A 22,248-nucleotide genomic window follows, 5' to 3' on the forward strand; every position below is an offset into this window, starting at 1 on the left:
AAATTTTTTAGAAAACTGTAATATGCAAATTGTAATCTGTTTTACTTATATGTATGTATGTTCATTTTGAATTTGCACCTTGAATGATCTATTAGTTACTTTTCGTGGTACATATTCAACATAGAAAATATACTTTATGTATGTTGCAGTTATTTTCTAGAACACTGTAATATTTTTATTGTAATCTGTTTTACTTATATGTAGGTATGTTCATTTTGAATTTGCATCTTGAATAATCTATCATTTACTTTTCGTGGTACATTTTAATATAAAGTGTTCTAGGTAGCACAATGTCTATATTAGAAGTTCTTTGATAAGGATCCAAACCGAGGATCGAAACGTAAGAAAAATTGTATATTTTCAATAAATCGTATCAACACACATTAACATCCTGTGTACAAGACTCGATTAAGCATTTCTCTTTCTCTTTTAAATGATTATCTAATAATAATATATTAACCACGAAAAGTAACTGATATATTATTAAATCCTAACATATCATTAAAATGAAAAGGTCCAGCCATGTTCAAAAATAGATTCTCGCAAATTAAAAAATCAAAAAAAATTTAAACCTCTGAAAACTAACCACAAAAATTGGAACCTTTCTAAATTAAAACGATTACCTAATCACAAAATAAAAAACCCAATAAATTTCAACCTTTGAAAATTAACCCCAAAAATTTGAACCTTTCTAAATTAAAATGATTATCTAATATTGTAACCTAATAATTTAAACCTTTAATACTTTAAATGATATTATCTAATATATTACCACGAAAAGTAACTGATATATTACTAAATGTGCCAGTTCAAAGTGAACATACATATTATGTATATTTTCTATGTTGAATATGTACCACGAAAAGTAAATTTTGATTTCACGTACAAGCGGCATAATTTTGGTTTTAACATAGAGTAAAAAAGAGTAGTTTTTGATTTCCGCTATATATTGTATAAATGCATATGGTTGATACTATATGATGATATAATTATGGTGTACACTTCCCAGATAACATGCATGTTGCATAAGATATCTAAAAGATGTATTTTACACATGTTTTAGACATATGACATCTAAAAGACGCCTCTTAAATATCTTATGCAGTATAAATATTATCTGGATTGTAGTTGGCATTTATATCGACAGTTAACTTATTGTTAGAAAATATCTGAATATTTTATAAATTGCCGTTATCGCTATCTCGTATTTTATGCAATGTAAAGTAAGGCTTGTGAGAAATACGATCCTCCATTTAGTACTGATAATCGTTGAAAATATTTTATAATGGGAATGACAACGTGCATTATGGTATAGAACGACATCCCTCGATGGCTGTAAGTAGGAAACCTTTCACAATTATAGTATTCAGTCAGGAGCGGAAAAGAACGCACAGTCTGTAATAAATGTCTAATCGACTTCATGTCGATTATTTAATAACTGTTATTAATGGTATGAGGGTTAAGACGTTGAAGTACGTAAAACTGTATCTAGTCTGTCGCAAGGCGTGCTCGGTTACATTGAAATGAATTTTATTGAGCTTTATAATAATAAAACATGTTTTATAATTGTTAGTATTTAGTAACTCTGTATTATTAGAAATTTTAAGAAGTAACAGGCCCAAGAAAGGTGCGCGATAAATTCTTACAAATATTGCTTCTTAAATGTATTCATACAAATCATACACGTTGCATTGAAATTAAAAAAGTTTTAGGATTCTTAACACGATTACATATGTTATACATACGCGATCTATGTGTTAAATGAATAAAATTTGTTGCAATGAATCACATTTAATGTTTAGTGTACAAATTAAATATTAGTTTGTAGAATTTGTCAATCACGTATAATCCGTTTTAAAAACTAATACACTGCTGTCTCTATATTAAATCTAATTTTTACTGATTTAATTATACTTTAAATATATAATTTATATATATGCACAAAACACACAAACACAACACAACACATATATATATGTACACATGTATAGTCATCAGACATGTAATAAGAATATTTAAGAAAACATTTTTTCGCAATATTTTAAAGCTATTTTTTGAAATGTTTTACATGTAGAAAAAGACTGATCTTTTAAACAAAACTGATAAACTGCTTTTAAAGAAGGTATTTCGAATATGCAATTATTTTCATTAAATTTTTTTATGTACACCATTTCTGGTATATGGCGACCGATTGAATGGTCATCAAATGGTGCCAATTTTCTATATAATGTATTTACTTATAATGTATTACTCTTGGAATATTTTTTGATGTTAACTCAATTCTTGGATATTCTACTTGTTATCGACAATATCGATGATTTTGTTGCTAATTCTATATTATTCGTGAGTGTTGCTGCTGTTGTATGTAAAGCGACTGTCGTTGTAATACGTCGAAATGCAATTATTAGTTTAATACAAATGTTATTGAAGTGTCCATGTAAACCTCAAGATGAGGACGAAATGGCAATACAAACAAAATTTGACAAATTCGTCAGGTAGGTATCACATGTATAATGTTGAAGCTTTAATGAAATTGCATTAATAATATATCTACGTAATAATTTATTATTAGTGTAAGATTGGTACATATTTTTATATTTTCTACGAGCCTTTTACTGATTATAGTTGATTTCATATTTTAACGCTATCTTTATCTATTTAATATTTTAATATGTAGTAATTTTTTGCATTTTGTTAAGTTAAAATACTCTCAAAAAATATTCTACTAATAAGCGGAGAATTCCTTTTATAATAGCATTTCCTCTAAGCAAAAAATCTTAGATGAGTCACGCGCATGTACTTATAACACAATTCGTCTCTCTCTATAAAAATGAGAATACATGAACTATGATTCAAAATAAATTCTTCTGTAGAAAATTCTATTATAACTGGAATAGCCTTTTGAAATAAAAGGATATATGTACAAGATACTAACGGCATGCTTATTTATTAGAAGAAGTTTGTCATTTTCATACTATCGTAGATACGTTTGCATGCAAAACATTCTTTTAGCATTAAGAGGATTGCAATTATAAATCCAGCACTTTATAGTTGTACAAAATTCGTTTATTTTGTAAAATATCTTCTTGAAGTCGTATATAAATGAAAAATTTTCTGAATATTAACACAGAACCGTTAAATAATAGAATATTTTTTTAGGGGTGAATATAATACTTCTTGTAATGTAAATTCCTAAATATTATTTTATAGAGGTATACTATTCTATATTTTGTTTCTAAAATACATGCATACACGCGCACGCGCGCAGAGAAGGGGGAGAAAGGAATATATACATATAATTATACTTAAATAGCATTATTACAAAGGTAGAGTTATAATAAGGACCATTTTTAAATAACCCTTATTGCAACTCCCCCCTTTGCCAAATTGAAGAAAATACAAATTAACTTTGATTATTATAAAAGCATGAATATTAATAAAATATAATTTCAATTCTACGTTTACAGATCGTGTTCAATAACATATTTGCTTCTGGCGATAATCTCACTTACAGGCGTCATAATAGGATCAGTATTAAATATTATGCAAGGTCAACTACCTTGTCGAATATGGTTGCCATTGGATTACAATATGCCTTTAGTGTTCTGGATTATATCTATTCAACAAGTCATAGCTATAATTGTTGGCACTATCATAAATGTCGGTACAGAAACCCTAGTCTTTGGATTGATTTTACAAACGTGTGCCCAACTCGAAATTTTCGAAAGTCGTCTTCATAAATTAATAATTAATAAAACAGTTAAATATCTGGAACACGCACTCTGCTCGTTGAATGAAAGCAAAATAGAGATATCAGAATGTATACGACATCATCTCAGCATTTACAAGTGAGTCGCTTGAAGAGTATCCATTTTTCATACAGCACGTCGTTTTATATACGTATTTAAATTTATAAAAGTATATATTATTTGATTGTTATGTTTCTAAAAATTGCTATTAATTATAACAATAATTTTTATCTTTTTAATAATTCTTATTAATAAAATATAATAAATTATTAATTATATAGACTCGTGAGATAAAAATCAAAGAAGAAATAATAATGCCTAGTCGAGTCAATGCACTGGATGTCGGTGTGAAATAGAAAAAAGTTTATTGTAGATATGTACATACGTTTCGATCCTTATTTTTGGATCCTTAATTAATAATTTTTATAAAAAAGTGTACAATGTTTGAAGATACAATAATATAATTGCTGCTATTTGAAAATAATAAACGACCATTGCACTCGATAAGAAAACATTACACAGCCAAAAAAAATGTTTCGACCTGGGGGTCTGACTATGTACACTGTATGTTTCTGGGGTCGCTGAATTCGAATACAAGGTCGGTTCAACCCCAGTACGTCAAGGTTTGGCCATAACCTCAAAAGAACCTCCAAAATCAATTAAAACTGTAAATCTGATAATCCCAAACAATTTTAAACCTAAAACCTGGTAACCCATCGATTCTTCAACTTAATTCATGACTCGATAACCCTATAAACCTCTAACCCTATAACCTTATAACCCCATAACCCTATAACCCCGTAATCAAAATACTAGCTGTAACAGTATTGCTCAATCTCTCACCGCGAAACTATTACTGGCATACATTTTAAAAAATTCAAACAGACTATGTTCATAATTCCCAAAGTGTTGAACTCGGTACAACATTTTTAGGACCGTCAGCATTAGCGTTACCCAATGTACATCGCGAGGAGGTTGCGTGAACGGATTTTGTACATCATTTAGCCCTTATAAGGGCTGTTTTAAGGCGTGCGATGCATAAATAAAAATATAGAAATGAAAACAAAATTTTAGTCGGTCTCTTTTCTTGAGCTGTATCGCGTTCTCTTGTTTTCAAATGATCTGTGCAACGAAGTACGCTTTCTTTTCCGACTTTCCGTCGATTCTCTCTCTAGGGTCCAACAAAAATCAGCCATCATATTAACATCCCATCTTCCCTGATACCGTGTTTCCATAATCTTGATATCTTGGTGAAATCGTTCTTCCTGTTCTTCACTAAAATCCCTCAGGTTGTGAGGAAATTTATCGAGGTGGGAATCTAGAAAATGGAGTTTCAAATTCATGTTGCATTTAAGCTTCTGAAAGTTAGAAATCATTTTTATAGGGTTATCGAGTTATGAATTAAGTTGAAGAATCGATGGGTTACCAGGTTTTAGGTTTAAAATTGTTTGGGATTATCAGGTTTACAGTTTTAATTTATTTTGGAGGTTCTTTTGAGGTTATGGCCAAACCTTGACGTACTGGGGTTGAACCGATCTTGTATTCGAATTCAGCGACCCCTGCAGAAACATACAGTGTACATAGTCAGACCCCCAGGTCGAAACATTTTTTTTTGTGTGGCTGTGTTATCAATGTATGATTTAATAATTCTGTTTATTACATATTGTATGAATGTATATAGATTTATATTTATTATTATGCTATAGTAAATTGCATAGGTATTACATGTGTACTTGCTAAAACTAAAAAAAATTAATTATTAAACTAGAAAGTCCTTATTTCAATAAATATTACACATAAGTTTTTTATAATTTTAAATATTGTATAAATTATGTTATTTAATCCTAAAGGGGAACCCAGGGCATAATGGTCACAGTAAGGTTTGAACAAAAGTTTTAAGCATATTATAGTTGTAACAGTGGAGGAATGTTGTTTATTGAGCGGCCGGGCGCGAGGCACGAGCGCCCGTGCAGACCTATAAACAAATATGCCCCCACTCGCTACACATAGAATTTTTCATTACAAGTGCTCGTCGTAATGTGCCTATACCGAAACGTTTTTGCCACAGAAGAGCGGGGTTAGAGTAATAACTCAAGCCGTTGAATTATTGGCTATTTACCGCACGCAAAAGCGTTGAGTTATTGGGCACATTACGTGCACGCGTGATGAACAAAATATTATAAGTAAATTATAACTTGTTTTGTTGTTAACATCTGATTGAGTTACCAATTTGTTCGCGAATCGCTAATATTTTGCAATTAGGGCTCTTACCATTCAATTGCGTAATAAGAGAGAAAATGAGATAGAGATTGATCGTCTCCTACAGTCTTTCTCTCATTGTTGTTGATCACGTTTGAATACAAAAGGAGAACCCCAGAAATGGTAGGTTATAATAGTATTTCCTCTAAGCAAAAAATCTTAGATGAATCATGCGCATGTATTATACTTATAACACAATTCGTCTCTCTTTATAAAAATGAGGATACATGAACTATGATTCAAAATAAATTCTTCTGTAGAAAATTCTATTATAACTGGAATAGCCTTTTGAAATAAAAGGATATATGTAACCAGAAAACCCTTGAATTTAGATGCAATATTTTTGGTAACTCTGCAGGACAGAAAAGAAATTCCGTGTTCGGAGATTTTTCCACATAAAAGCCTTAGTTTTCAAATTTTTAAATTTTGAAGATCGACCGCTTTTTGTCGACCGCGGCGTACATGAGGCATTCTATTCTATTAACATGCTTCGCAAGCAGTACGATTGGCTCGGGTGGTTAAGAGAGGATCCTAAAGACAATTAGTCACTTTGAAACTAACACTTACACAGACAATTACGTGTCATTGACACATCAATATCTTACTTACGCCCGCCACACATATACATAAATTTTCGTATTGTAATTAAATTTTAATTAGACATCTAAATCCAATTTTAAGAACCCCATTCTGTTCCTTTATCTGGAGACACGGTAGTGTCTCGACGCTAAGCCAAGCGCCGCGATACTGCTGTGCCTCCTTTACGCGAAACTGAGAATTTCGGGGATTGAGATGATCAGATCTCAGTAACGCGCGCGGTTGAACGGATCAAGTTCTATATACGCTCAATCAATAGCAATTACTTAAATTGTATAATAAAAATGCTTTCATTTTTTCTCTACGTGTCCTACGAGCGAAGATATTACGACTCAAGGTCCGAATCTGCAAATTTTCACGTTTTATTTTTAAGATACGTCGTCGTCATTATCATCATTATTGTCGTTGTCATTATTATCGTCGACCACATTCCATTCGATGTCCTGACATTCCTGCCGCAAGAGGCAAATGTGGCACTAGTCTATACTAGAGTCCTAGATATCAGAGAAGCGCAACCTGCTTAAGTCAGTATCGCAAAATTACTAAGAAAAGTAATAAAAATGGCGTCGTTTGCAGAAGAAATATGAAATCCACCAATCGTCTGTTAGTCAGCCATTTTTAATACCACTGAATGAATGTCATGATTGGCTGACAGTCAGCTAATCAGGACGCGGAACATCGGTTGCGCTTCTCTGATATCTAGCCCCCGTATTCATAGTCAGACCTTATACTTAAGGCTTCCTTAAATTTATCTTTAGATACTCAGTAGCCAATAAAATAATTCGTAAATCATCTGAAGATAAATTTAAGGAAGCCTTAGCCCGGATCCTCATACGGGCAACAGCGCTTTGACACCAAACGCTGATTGGTGAAAAACCGGTGGCGAGGGTAAAATTTACCCCCATAACCCGTTTTTCACCAATCAGCGTCCGGTGTCAAAGCGCTGTTGTCCGTATGAGGATCCGGGCTTAAGTATAAGGTCTGACTATGAATACGGGGGTAGGACTCTAGTCTATACTAGAGACTCTCTAATCAGAGTCGCGAAATAACGTTTTCAATTTTGATTGGTGCTGACATTTTTCAGCAAAAACCAGAAATAGTCATGGCGTCAAATTTAAGTCGACCTACATTCGCTGCCCATTTTAGAAAATATAATTTTATGAAATACACTATTAATATAAAAAATATAATAATGTAATTTTTTTCTGATAACTGTATTTAGATTCACATGTATTAGGTGTTAATGTATCACAATTATAGTCTTTTCATTGCAACTGCTATGGTGCTCGTACGTGCATAGTATTATATTTTTCTTCACGTGTGCACGTGATGTGCCCTACACAAAAAAGAAAAATTCTATGTGTAACAGTGAGGGCATATTTGTTTATAGGTCGACACGGGCGCATGTACGCACTCGCTTCGCTTAGAGACCCTCTAATCAGAGTCGCGAAATAACGTTTCCAATTTTGATTGGTGCCGACATTTTTCAGCAAAAATCGGAAATAGTCATGGCGTCAAATTTAAGTCGACCTACATTTGCTGCCCATTTTGCTCTTTTTTCAGGATTACGAGAAAAGACTTTCATAATATAATCCTTTTTTACAGAATTATTGCAGTCTGGCGCAGAACAACCAGTCACTTTAGAAAATATAATTTTATGAAATACAGTATTAATATAAAAAATATAATAATGTAATTTCTTTCTGATAACTGTATTTATTAGGTCTACAAAAAAGTTCGCGGTTTTTTTTTGTAAAATTCAATCTTTATTCGTATGTAATCGTACGGAAATGGCTTGCTGCGTAACGCCAAGCTGTTCTGCAAGCTCCTTTTCAGTTTGCGCAGAGTTTATATCCAGCAGTGCTTGCAATTCGTCTGTTTTAATCTTTTCAGGGCGTCCAGCACGCGATTCATCTTTAAGACTGAAATCTCCTTGGCGATACTTTTGATACCATTTTTTATATGTAGTATGACTTACAGTGTTCTCTCCATATGCAGCACAAATCATTGCAGTGACTTCAGCAGCATTTTTCTTCAGATGAAACGCGAAATGGATGGAAAATCGAATATGCTCTTTTGTTATTGCCATCGTGAACACTAGAGGAAGGTCAGCGATACCGACATACTTTGTTTTTAGACTATATTTTTTAGACAAAAGTAGAAAATAAATCTTTGGAGATATAAATGTAAACTAGAAAGTGTCTTCTATCGATGCTCTATAGCAATTTCTATAATACTGTTAAGAATTTTGCAATAATTACTTTTTTATCGAATAGGCGAAAACGAGCGTCAGACAAAATGGGCTCCAAAACTGACATATGCGTAATTAGTCCAGGAAATAGAGACAAATGTGTGCAGAAATTAATAGTAGGAAAAAAAAATACGGTCGGATAGGAAATTAAAAATGAAATAGAGTTTCTATTTCGTGCAACTCGATCCTGAATGGAGAACATAACCTAAAAAATTGTCAAAGTTGCAAAAACACGTTTTTCGTAAATAACTCGAAAACTGTAGCTCGGATGGAAGAAAGTTAAATCAGAAAGTTGTAGATATCAAAAAAATCTATCAATTTGTTTCTATAATAATTATCGATAGGTGGCGTACTTTTCGAGTTATATCGAAAAAACCGTCAAAAATCGAGTTCTCTAGATCTCGTTAACTGTTTCCTTTATAAAGTTGTTACTTCTTGCAAATATAGCTTATGACAAGCTGAAAAAGTGCTTTTTTTAAAAATTTAAAAATATCGATTATTTTTCGAGATAAATCGATTTTTAGAGAAAAAGATGCTCTCATAAATTGGCTAGATCTTCTCAGAGGATGATCGTAGAGTAACGATTGAGGGCTTATTTTCCTCGTCAAGAGTTGTACTTTCATCCTATTGAAAAATTGCAACAAATTTTTTCATTTTAATGGGAAAAAAATGAGTTAAAAAAAATCGTACATTTTTTAAACGAGTTTTTTCTTAATTAATTAGTCAATTTTTATGTAATTTAAATTATTACTTTGGAAATCGATTCCTGACATTTTTTCACGAATTTAAAAAAAAAAATTAATTTTTTGCGACCTTCTGGAGCGGAGATGGAATTTTTTTTTTAAATAAATGTTGAAGGCGCAATAAACAGTTTACAACAGCAGGCTTCAAGGACGTTGAAGTTTAATACCGGTACTTTCAATTAAAAAATACTACAATGCGTTTACATGTTTTAGAGTGTACACAATTGAGTGATGAAGTGAAGCGCTTGGGCGTGCATGCATCACTGCAGTTGGAGCGGACGTCGGAGTGGGGGTAGCGCCGCACGATCGTACTGACAACTGAATTCGCGCATTCAAATCGGATCGCGCTTCTAAAAACTTAAATATCTCTGGTTCTAGACTACTTACAAAAATCCTTTTGTACTATTAATGTGGGGTAGCTCGACGAGATAAACGCGAATATCCAAATTCCCGGTACTTTTCTCGTCACGTAATCTGTTGTTTAATTAGTAATCCATTAAAAAAATAGTACCAACATTTTTTGCATTATATGCATTATATATTTATAACTAAAAATTATGTATTAAAAAATTAATAAAATTATTATTTTTATTGTTCTTCAAATTGTTTGTAATTTACAATTACATCCATCTCCGCTCCAGAAGGTCGCAAAAAATTAATTTTTTTTTTAAATTCGTGAAAAAATGTCAGGAATCGATTTCCAAAGTAATAATTTAAATTACATAAAAATTGACTAATTAATTAAGAAAAAACTCGTTAAAAAAATGTTTTTTTGAACTCATTTTTTCCCATTAAAATGAAAAAATTCGTTGCAATTTTTCAATAGGATGAAAGTACAACTCTTGACGAGGAAAATAAGCCCTCAATCGTTACTCTACGATCATCCTCTGAGAAGATCTAGCCAATTTATGAGAGCATCTTTTTCTCTAAAAATCGATTTATCTCGAAAAATAATCGATATTTTTAAATTTTTAAAAAAAGCACTTTTTCAGCTTGTCATAAGCTATATTTGCAAGAAGTAACAACTTTATAAAGGAAACAGTTAACGAGATCTAGAGAACTCGATTTTTGACGGTTTTTTCGATATAACTCGAAAAGTACGCCACCTATCGATAATTATTATAGAAACAAATTGATAGATTTTTTTGATATCTACAACTTTCTGATTTAACTTTCTTCCATCCGAGCTACAGTTTTCGAGTTATTTACGAAAAACGTGTTTTTGCAACTTTGACAATTTTTTAGGTTATGTTCTCCATTCAGGATCGAGTTGCACGAAATAGAAACTCTATTTCATTTTTAATTTCCTATCCGACCGTATTTTTTTTTTCCTACTATTAATTTCTGCAAATTTTTATATTGTGCCGTGACAGGTTTCCTGGACTAAATGGCCACAGAGCATGCGCATGTGACCGCAGTGCAGGTTATGTTACGATTCGCGATACGTCGTGATGGGACACGTGTGTGTGTGTGTGTGTGTGTGTGTGTGTGTGTGTGTGTGTACATATAAAAGGACTTAATATTATCACTAATATAGCTACTATTACTTAAACTACGTAATTTATAAAATAACATCATAAGAATTTTGTTTTCACATTTGTAGAATTCGTTTTTAGCTAATTTTATATAGAAACAAGCCACATATATATGAATTATGGGTTTTTACTTCTTTAATTACCTAAACAGATTATGTTTTCATTAGTATTAATGAAGTGCAAAGATTAGTTTACGAGAAATAAGGGGGTGTCACTTTAGGAGACCTATGTCAATATCGGTGACTTTCCTCTACTGATTTTTGAGGTTATATATGTGCATCAAACGCTAAACCGTATGGCATTTTAGAAGGCCAAATGTTAACGCTTTAAAACTGCAAAAGGGCGGGAAGATATATAAAATTTAAATTGTTATTTCGATTGTATGAAATCTAAAGCCGCAAACTTTTTTGTAGACCTAATAGATTCACATGTATTAGGTATTAATGTATCACAATCAATCATAGTCTTTTCATTGCAACTGCGATGGTGTTCGTACGTGCAGTAGTATTATATTTTTCTTCACGCGTGCACGTAATGTGCTCTACACAAAGAAAAATTCTATGTGTAACAGTGGGGGCATATTTGTTTATAGGTCGACACGGGCGCGCGTACGCACTCGCTTCGCTCGTGCCGTCGCGCCCGTCCCCACAATAAACAACTTTCTCCCACTGTTACACAATGTACTATATATAATCGTTACTTCCGGTTTTTGCTGAAAAATGGTATCGCCGACCTAACCTTATTGACGTTATTTCGCGACTCTGATTAGAGGATCTCTAACTTCGCTTGTGCCGTCGCGCCCGTCCCCACAATAAACAACTTTCCCTCACTGTTACACAATGTACTATAATCGCTACTTCCGGTTTTTACTGAAAAATGGTATCGTCGATCTAACCTTATTGACGTTATTTCGCGACTCTGATTAGAGGGTCTCTAGTCTATACCGCTCGATCGTCATGGGGCATGTGGACTGCGAGCGGAGTGGTGAGGTGAGAGGGGTTCAACTTTCGGTTGATTTTCGAATAGTTTTCGTTCAGCTTTCGCTGTCCCTCTTACCATACCGCACCGCGCACAGTACAATACCATTCGACCATCATGGAGCACTTGGACTGCACGCGGTGAAATGAGGTGGGAAGGGGTGGGCAAATGCAACTTTCGGCTGATTTTCGAATCACTTCAATCTAACTTTCGCTGTTCCTCTCACCTCACCGCTCCGCGCGCAGAACAATGTCATTCGACTGTCATGGGGCATTTCGACTGCACGCGGAGCGGTGAGGGGGACAGTGCAACTTTCGGTTGATTTTCGAATCGCCTCCGTCTAGCTTTCGCTGTCCCCCTCACAACATCGTGCATAATATATTACTACGAAAAGCAACTGTTTTACATTTATTTAATAATTTTGTTTTGTAATATGCGATCGCGTTAACAAATAAAAAATTAATATGTTGTTCTAAAATTGACGCGTTAATATTAAACGGTAGTGAAAGCAGTCTTGGGGATTGTTTTGATGTTGAAGGGCGGACGCGGGTCGCACGTCCCCCCCTTTCACCTGGCTCACCGATAAACCGAGCAGTCATCATTTAGGCTGCGTTCCATTTCAGGCATATGCGCGCATTTTATATAGTGAGCGTCACGTATACTATAGGAGAATGCGCGCATATGCGTGAAACGGAACGCAGCCTTAAATACATATTAAATAAAATTATTATTTTAAATACTACCGACTCTGCTGACCGATATGACGTATATTTAAAACTATCGCAGTACTATCACGAGTTAAATTGAAATAATATATTACCACGAAAAGTAACTGATTATTAATTAATGTTGCCAATACAAAGTGAACGTAAAGTGTATGTAACTTTCGGCCGATTTTCGAATCGCCTCCGCTTTCCGCTGTACCCCTGCGGCCCTGCCTCATCTCATATTAAATACATATATATATATACATATATATTTGAAATTTTATTTTAAATAAAATTATTTTAAATACTCCCGATTGCTGACTGGTATGACGAATATTTAAAAATAAGAAACATAAAATTTAAAACAGAGTGAAATCCAATCAATTAGTATTTTATTTGAAATGTGATTTTAACAGCACGAATCGTTTAATTAATATGATACTGTAATAATAATATACACCGAAGAACATATTTTATGTTTTTTTTTTAATTTGTAATATTTTTTATATATATTTTGGATAAATATATATTAACAATAAGAATATACAAACTACTTACCTGTGAACTACTATTTCGTAAGTACAGATCGCGTAACTTTTATGTAAAGTAAACGATGTGGAAAGACGAGACAGATCTGGAGTGCCATATTGAAATAAGAAATGGTAAAGTAGGACTCAATTTCATAATTTTTTGTTGTTCTTAATATAAATTCTATCTCACAGGCACGTATTAATGCGTATACTTTAATTCTGAAAAAGGACTTTCGATGAATGATAAAAAAAAGTATTTATCATACAAAGATTATATGGTTTAGTCGGTAGTACAGACGACTTTAGGATCTCCTTAAGGGGATGCTGGAGTGCCTGTTTTATCATTACTTAGTTAAAGACTCGTTTCTCTTAATTGCATTTACGGATAGAAAAATCCTTCTGTATAATTAAAGTATCGACAACAATGAATTGCACTAGCTATATTTCAATACGACAAACGGAAGAAAATTAAAAACTTACAGTTTCGTTATCGGCTTCTGTGATTTTCGATAACGAAATTGTAAATTTTTTTTCCGTTTTTCGTATTGAAATGTAGCTAGCGCAATTCATTGTTGTCGATACTTTAATTATGCAGAAGGATTTTTCCATCCGTAAATGCAATTAAGAGAAACGAGTTGTAAGTAAGTAATGATAAAACAGGCGGGTCCAGCATCACCTTAAGTGTTCGCGCTGGAAATCGAAAGATGCCTTTAAAGTTACCAAAAAAATAGGCATCCGAATCTGAGCGTACCATTTCTGGAATTTCCCTTATTAGATATGGACTGTGTAGTCTATTCTCTATGTTCTTTACATAGTACCACGGCTCATTTATTGTGCGTCATTATGTCCTTTGCATTAATGCGCCATCATGTCCCGTATATTACTGCTCTTACTTATATTCTGCTTCGAAAGTGCACAAATTTACTTTAAATAATATAAAATATCATATAATCAACGTTTACATAAATATTTTATTAAATTGTTAAAAAAAGATCATATTTAAGCTACGGTCCACTTACTTCTTCCAAATACTCTCAATGCTACGCTCCAAACGCTATGCTTGGATTAGTTCATTACTGTTCCGAATGTTACAATTGCTACGTGAACGCTTCAGCCAACCCACCACTCGGAAGTGAGGCAGTTGAAGCGAAAACGATGACGTATTGATGACGTATCAGAGTTACTTAGAGCGTTCTGAAGCGTCATATGAACCAATCATATCAGTGCTACAAATGCTCTGTAGCGTTTGAAACGCTAAGTGGACCGCAGCCTTAATAAAATAAATAGAATACATATTGAATTGTATATTGAACCTTATACAATATGTATCAAAGAAACAGTAACTCAGTCGCGGATAGCATAGCAAATGCATTAAGTAATTTCTAGCAACTATCAGCTACCATAAACATAATATAACAACTGATAAGAGTATATCATATACATATATTATACAAGGATATGATATATAAGAGGATAAGATATATCTAACAGTTATTATTGTATAACACATTTCTTTGCATAATAGCGCATTTCTGTAGAAACATATTGATTATATCTTATTATACCCCGTGATTTCATTATGCTTCAAGTTCCCCTATAAGGATAATAATTTATTCCAATGTAACACTAACATGAAATTATTACAGGTATGCCAAAACAGTAAACGTTATATTTAATCAGATACTGTTCGTACAATTTTTTGGTAGTATATTGATATTATGTACATGTATATATTATGTATCAATGCATATTACGGAACTGTTTGGCATTGCAACTTTATTAGTATATATCATTTGCATGTTTGTACAAATTTACATTTACTGCTGGTCCGGAAATGAAGTTATACTTAAGGTAACACTCTACTACAACTTTTATCAGATATATACGGAAAAAACAACCATGGTTGAATTAACATGATATATTTGGTTAAGCAAATTTTGGTGAAAGTAAAAAGAATTTCTAGTTAATGTTGTAATCAAATATTTGGTTATGCAACCAAACCATTTAAGGGCGTGTTTAAATTCCCACTCGAGTGCTCTCCGGGTGTGTCATGTCATCCTTGTTTAACATTTGGTAAACAATAAGGATAGATGGATACCTGGGTGGCACTCGGGTGGGAATCTGAACATAGCCTAGATATGATAACAGTTAGAATTTGGTTAGTGCGTATGTAGTAATATGTAATATCCAAATATGTCTAGTTATTGTGACTACAAGGGATAAAAAGCATGGTTGGCTTATCGTGACATAATGGCTAAACAAATATTGATAGAATTAAACAAAACTTTTGGTTATCATAATTAGAAGATCTGATATTCATAATCACAATATTTAGATGCAACACCAACATAGTTTAGAGATCTTGCAAGCGAAAAAAATTGATTGGATTAATATTATATGAAAAAAGCATGGGTATAACAACCTCACTATTTGGTTAAATATAAATGATCTAACGTTATTTTAACCAGACAAATTTGATTAAACATTTTGTTTCTTAACGACTGCGTTTGGTAATTATCTTGGCATCTTCTCAAATCGGTTGAATGGTCTTCACGTTGATGGTTGAATGGTATAAATTGTGCAAAAGTGCAAAAATTTCTCGAGTGTACCAAAAATAGATCAGCGAAGACATCGCATTAAAATGCTGGGTTTAGGTGTTGTAATTTATTAAAGTGTTGGATTTGAGTGCTTGTAATTTATTTATATGTATTATTTGTCTAACTATATACCTAATAAAAAATGTAAGATTAAATCAATAATCTAACCTATAAAAAATTTTTTCTTACTATAATATTTCAAACCAGATTGGGGTTGTTCATCGAATGAAAAACCTAATTATGTTAATAATAGATATACATTATGAAATTACAACTAATAATTTGGTTGTTTTAACCAGGACATACGTAACCATATATTATCTGGTTGTCATAACTAAAATGTGTGCCATCAAATTTGTTTGGTTATATCAAACAGAATGTAAGTAACCAAGTTTGGTTGTATTAATGAAAATTTTAGATCGTTCATTTTTCACCAAATAATCAGGTTATTATAGCCAGATTTCAGGTTAATTCAATCAATTTTTTTCCGTGTATGTATTTATTAGATATATTTTCCTTGAAAAAAAAAGTCCAAAAAAGTTACATAGATTGAGATAAGATCTTAGAAATTCTTAATTTTTCGTAAATATTCGTAATGGAACGTAAAATAAGATTTGTATTCCTAGTTTATAAATTCTTAATTTTTCATAGATATTCGTAGTCGAATGTATAGAATGGCGTTATTTGAAGGCGGAAGATTTTTTGATTCTTTAACATACAATGTCACTCTACATTCCACTACGATATCTATAAAAAAGGTTTTGTCTCAACTATGTCGTTTTTCGTTAAAATTTTTCCATCAGGGGTATATGAAATAATTTAATTTTCTTAGTAAATAAAGGACTATTTTATATATGAAAAAACAAGTAGGTATGTATTTGGGTAACTAACCGGAAAATATTACATGAACAGGTAGAGCGGATTGAACTGAGTCGAAAAGTCCTCTACCGTTTTGCAATTTTCGCAATAGTCAACGAGATAATAATTGGTAAAAGTTACCGAATACGCGCGTGCGTCCGCCCGGCCTACTACTGCCAACAGTGTACGCTCATGATAGCTCAATAGCGCGCGGACCGCGGAGAGCGGGGACTGCCTGGCAAGCGTCCTACGCCGCGCACCGCGAGCTCCAATCGTCGTGACTGAGGGTGCAAACCCATGCAGCGAAATAGCGTAACGCGGAACGAGAGTAGAACCAATCACGAGATTCTCTAGAAACACGGAATGCTCGTTATTGGTTCTACTCTCGTTCCGCGTTACGCTATTCCGCTGCATGGGTTTGCACCCTGAGTGAGACAGCAGCGCGCTTGCCAGGCAGCCCTGTTCTCCGGGGTCCGCGCGCCATTGAGCTATCATGAGCGTATACTGTTGGCAGTAGTAGGCCGGGCGGACGCACGTATTCGGTAATTTTTACCAATTATTATCTCGTTGATTATTGCGAAAATTGCAAAACGGTAGAGGACTTTTCGACTCAGTTCAGTCCGCTCTACCTGTTCATGTAATATTTTCCGGTTAGTCTGGGACACCCTGTGTGTGTATATGTATGTGTTCATTAGTCTTGTATTATTTTACATGTACATACATAATACAAAATTAATAATTGATAAGATTATATGGTATTATTATATAACAATAATATTATGTTATGTTGGCAGAGTATGAGCGTAGGGGAAACTATATATTGTATGGATTGGTCACTATTATCAGTTACCGAAAAGAAAGAATTGCTAATAATTATGATACGTAGCACAATTCCTATTAAGTTCACTAGCAGCTTTTTGATAACTTTATCTCTTCAATCTTACAGCAACGTAAGTAAATATTATTACTTATGGCGAATTCGATTGGATTGCACCAGTGCAGTGTGATTGCACCAGTTCATCTTTTTTCCTTTTCCCTTTTCCTAGAAAGAAAAGGAAGAAAGATGAACTCAGGTGCACTCAGTGCGCACTAGTGCATCCAATCGAATTCGCCATTAGATAATTGGACAAAAAAATATTACAGCCAATATATATTTAGCAAATGTTTAATGGTCTATATTAATATCGCCTCTCATTTCTTTTTTAGATCTTAAAAACGTCATACTCCGCATTTAACGTACTTCAAAAACAAAATATAAATAATATAACTTAAAGCGTTGATATTAATTATGTGATATTAATTATTTGATATTAATTATGTAGTTTTACACAAATTAATAATACTAAATCTTAAAATTTCTGTTTATGTATTGCCTTAGTATTCATTTTGATTGTAAGAATGTTGACATAAACGTATGGACACAATATAGACATTTTACACAATGTAATACAATAATAACAAAAAATACTGTGCAATATATGTATTTTATTTGATTTATAAGCAGTACTAATGTTGGCTTCAACACTAAAGTCAGAAAAAAAGAATTTTTTGGTCTATATATTGTACTTGCAATGTGCTGCGTATAAGATATACGTATATACCTATGTATTTTCCTGTACATTTGCCATTCTTTGCAGATATACGCTGAGAAAAATGTCTCGGAAAAAACTAATACAATATTGTAGACTTAATTTTATCAGTTAAGTAACTTTAAATTGTAATAATGGAAAATATAAAATACACAAATTAGCTACAATTTTGTAGCAAATTTATTTTGTCACATGCAAACACAAAAATTGTGACTCTGTGAAACAAATACATAAATAAATTTTATTAATAAAAAATAAAACATTTTTCTACAATATTTTAAATAATTATAATACATTTAGAGTAACTATAGTTATACATTGGTTATGAAATTATACTATAAAATTTATAATAGTTAAATTTTTTGCGTTATTGTAGTACTCTATAAAATAATATTCTCAATATTAAAAACAACTAACATTAATTTGTAATAATATTTTGCTTCTTTATCATATAGTTTATAGTCACTATAAATACAATTTGTTCACTTCACTTTAAGCATAAAAAATAAACGGCTTTACAATAATTATAGATATGTTTTCTACAATTTGTCATAAAATATTCTGGTAAAATTATTTAAAACTACTACACCTTTTAGTTTTTGTTAATACTGTAATCTTTTAGACTCATTTATTACAAATTATCTCTGTCCTTATTTGTACTATTATTTGTAGAAGAGCACTCTTCAATTGTACTATCTGGTGCTATATTTTTTTCCGAGTGTATATGCATAAGTAATTTGAGGAATATCCTAAGTTTATTACGCATCACTTTTATTGCTATACTGAGTTTGTATTTTTATATAATAAAGTGAGAGGCTTTATGGGAAATACGATATATTCCTTGTAATTCCGATGGACATGAAAATATACAAATATTTTATTCAATAGGAACGCAACAATATGCGTGACTGTAAAGGACCGCACAATATCTCTTGGTGGTTGTAAGATGGAAAATTTTTACAATTAAAGTTACTACATTATTCATAAGTGCGGAACAGAACATGCACTTAATAATAAATGATTAAATGACATCATGTCGATTTTTTAATGACTGTAATTGATAGTAGGGTTGACAATAAGATGTTGAAGAATGTACATAGTCTATTGTAAGACGTGCTCGATTACATTTAAATAAAGTTTATTGACATAATAAGAAAATAACATATTACATCAATATTAGTATTTGTTTAATTAATCCTATTATCACACACTAGCTAAAATTCTAATAAGAAGTGATATTTTCCAAAAAAGAGGTGCGCAATAAATATTTACAAATACTATTTTTGTAGTTATGTTCATACAAATCATACATTATATACGATAGTTAATAAGATCATCAGATTCTGAAACATTATACGCAAATATTATACGTAATATATATATTAAATAAATAAAATTTGTTCTAATCAGGCAGTCGAATTTGGCATTTAATGTGTGATTTAAGCATTAATTGTAGTATTTTATATTTACAAAAAGCATAACCTATTTCATAAAAGATTATACACCTTCTATATTAAATTTTTTCTTAAACATGTTATATTTCGAATTGAATTAGCATATATTTCAAAAATTTTAGTAAAGTTCATTTTTGCAACGTTTTAAACCACTTTTTTTAGATACTTTACAGATAGAAAGAAGTTATACTTTTATACAATTTTCGATAAATTGTTTGAAAAAGCAGTGATTTAAATATGCAAATACTCTCTCTAAATTTTTTTATATATACCGTTGGCGGTATATGGCGACCTCTTGAATGGTCATCAAATGGTGCCAAGCTACTGTATAATGTATTTACCTTTATTATAATATCTTCGGAATACTTTTTGGTGTTAACTCAATTTATGGATATTATTTTCGTTGTCAATAATATCGATGATTTTGCTACAACTACTCTAATGTTTTTGACCATTGTTGCCGTTTGTTGTAAAGCGACTGTCGTTGTGATACGTCGAAATGCGATCATCAACTTAGTGCAAATATTGTTGAAAGCACCATATAAACCTCGAGACGAGGATGAAGTAGCTATACAAACAAAATTTGATAAATTTATCAGGTGAGTTCATAGCTTTATTAAAAAACTATCTTAATATTAAAATATTATTAATACTTAATATATATAATGTACTCGTATGCAATAAAATTTAATATACGTGCAATAATCTAATATGTATCCATTACATAACATTCAGTATTTTTAAATTGTCTAAATTTTATTAGTACTAATTGTACCTTTAATCAAGTGTAAGACTCCTACTATAATGATTTTATTGATAATATATTTCAAAAAATATATTGTTATGTTTTCACATGTAAAAACATTGCAATTTTCTATTCTCTGTTTAATTATTGTAATTAATAAATATTTTTTTTATTAAAATCTATTATATATCAATATCATTTTAAAGCAGGGAATGGAAGAGTTACTTTTACAGTTACTTTTATAAAAAGTAACTGTAAAAGTAACTGTAAAAGTAACTCTTTTATTCCCTGTTTTAAAGTATAGCAATAAATGTACACAACACATATACAGATTAAATACAGTAATCAAATCTTATAATTAAAAAGTGTGGCTGCAAAAATCACTCGTTTTTGATCCTGTGATTTCGAAAATAAATTATAAGACAAATAATATCTTTTAATTAATCACATAAACATCAATCACAAAAAAATTTAAGTTTAGTTTAGAATTAATTTGTCAAAGTTCATTATAACATTAGATTTAAGCTTTAAAGTAAGAATTCGTATGTCTATCAAAATTTTAAATTTTGTACCCTGGTATTTTGTCACTAACAACAGATCTTTTTAATTCAAAATGGCTAAATGACCGATTCAATATGTGGCGGATTATACTATACATGTATGATTCACAAAATTCAAAATATTTTTTTAGCCGTCTTCTTCAAATAACTTATTTTTATGATTAAAAATAGTCATAATAATCAATAACAATAAAAGGGCGAAGTAAGAGTCAAATTAAGATTAAAATTTTGAAAATGTTGACATATTAAATTTTAGACTAACAATACATTTAGACTAACAAAATTTAGACTAACAATATAAGTCTGAGGAGGACTTTATTCAGAGTCGAAACTGGTTACATCGTTATTTCATCATTATATAAGTAGAATTTAAGTAGATTTTGTTTTTGTAATCATATTTTTAATAAATTTGTATTGTTAGTCTAAAATTTAATATGTCAACATTTTTAAAATTTTAATCTTAATTTGACTCTTACTTCGCCCTTTTATTGTTATTGATTATTATATTTATGTAAAGAGTCTTTGTTATTTTTCAATTTAATAAAAATAGTTACTTTTTCAGATTTTTAAAAAAATATGCAGAGGTCGCGGAGGTCGCTTTGTAATGAAAATTTGTAATAAAAATTAATGTTTTTTATTTGTATATTTTTTTCTAAAACGAATTTACACTTTTGCAAGTTTACCAACGTATTATATTTCAAGAAATTATTATTTAAAAATTTTTTCCAAATAAAATAAAACTACTGTGTGTCTGTTATATGAAAGTGTAATTTACTATTGTACATCTTTAGATTTAATAAACTGGTAAGTGTACAAAATATTTGTTTTTAATGCGTGACTTTTTTTTACATATTTCTTTGATATCTAGCAAGTATATACTTGATTGCTTACTCGGAGAAAATATTATTTACTTTGTACATAAAATATTGAAAAATAAAAAACCGAAAAATTTGATATTATTTAAGGACTTGTATTAAGAGGGTAATTAAATACACTCAAAATCTTTTTAAAACATATTTTTATATTTGTATTATACAAATTAATATTTTATAAATAAAATGAAAAATAAAGGACTTTTTATATAAAATAATAATCT

At 31.3% G+C, this 22,248-nt stretch overlaps 1 protein-coding gene across 1 annotated transcript in view; it reads left to right on the forward strand.

Annotated features, from left to right (window-relative positions):
* Positions 1-22,248, forward strand: part of LOC108782427 (uncharacterized) — a 109,430-nt gene that overhangs the window by 50,603 nt on the left and 36,579 nt on the right. Inside the window, 5 exon segments of the mRNA XM_018550706.1 lie at positions 2,123-2,495; positions 3,468-3,848; positions 14,996-15,200; positions 17,599-17,755; positions 20,242-20,446. Coding sequence (XP_018406208.1) covers positions 2,123-2,495; positions 3,468-3,848; positions 14,996-15,200; positions 17,599-17,755; positions 20,242-20,446 — 1,321 coding nt within the window.

The sequence above is a fragment of the Cyphomyrmex costatus genome, unplaced genomic scaffold, assembly GCF_001594065.2.
Source record: "Cyphomyrmex costatus isolate MS0001 unplaced genomic scaffold, Ccosl1.0 scaffold127, whole genome shotgun sequence".
Taxonomy (NCBI): Eukaryota; Metazoa; Arthropoda; class Insecta; order Hymenoptera; family Formicidae; genus Cyphomyrmex; species Cyphomyrmex costatus.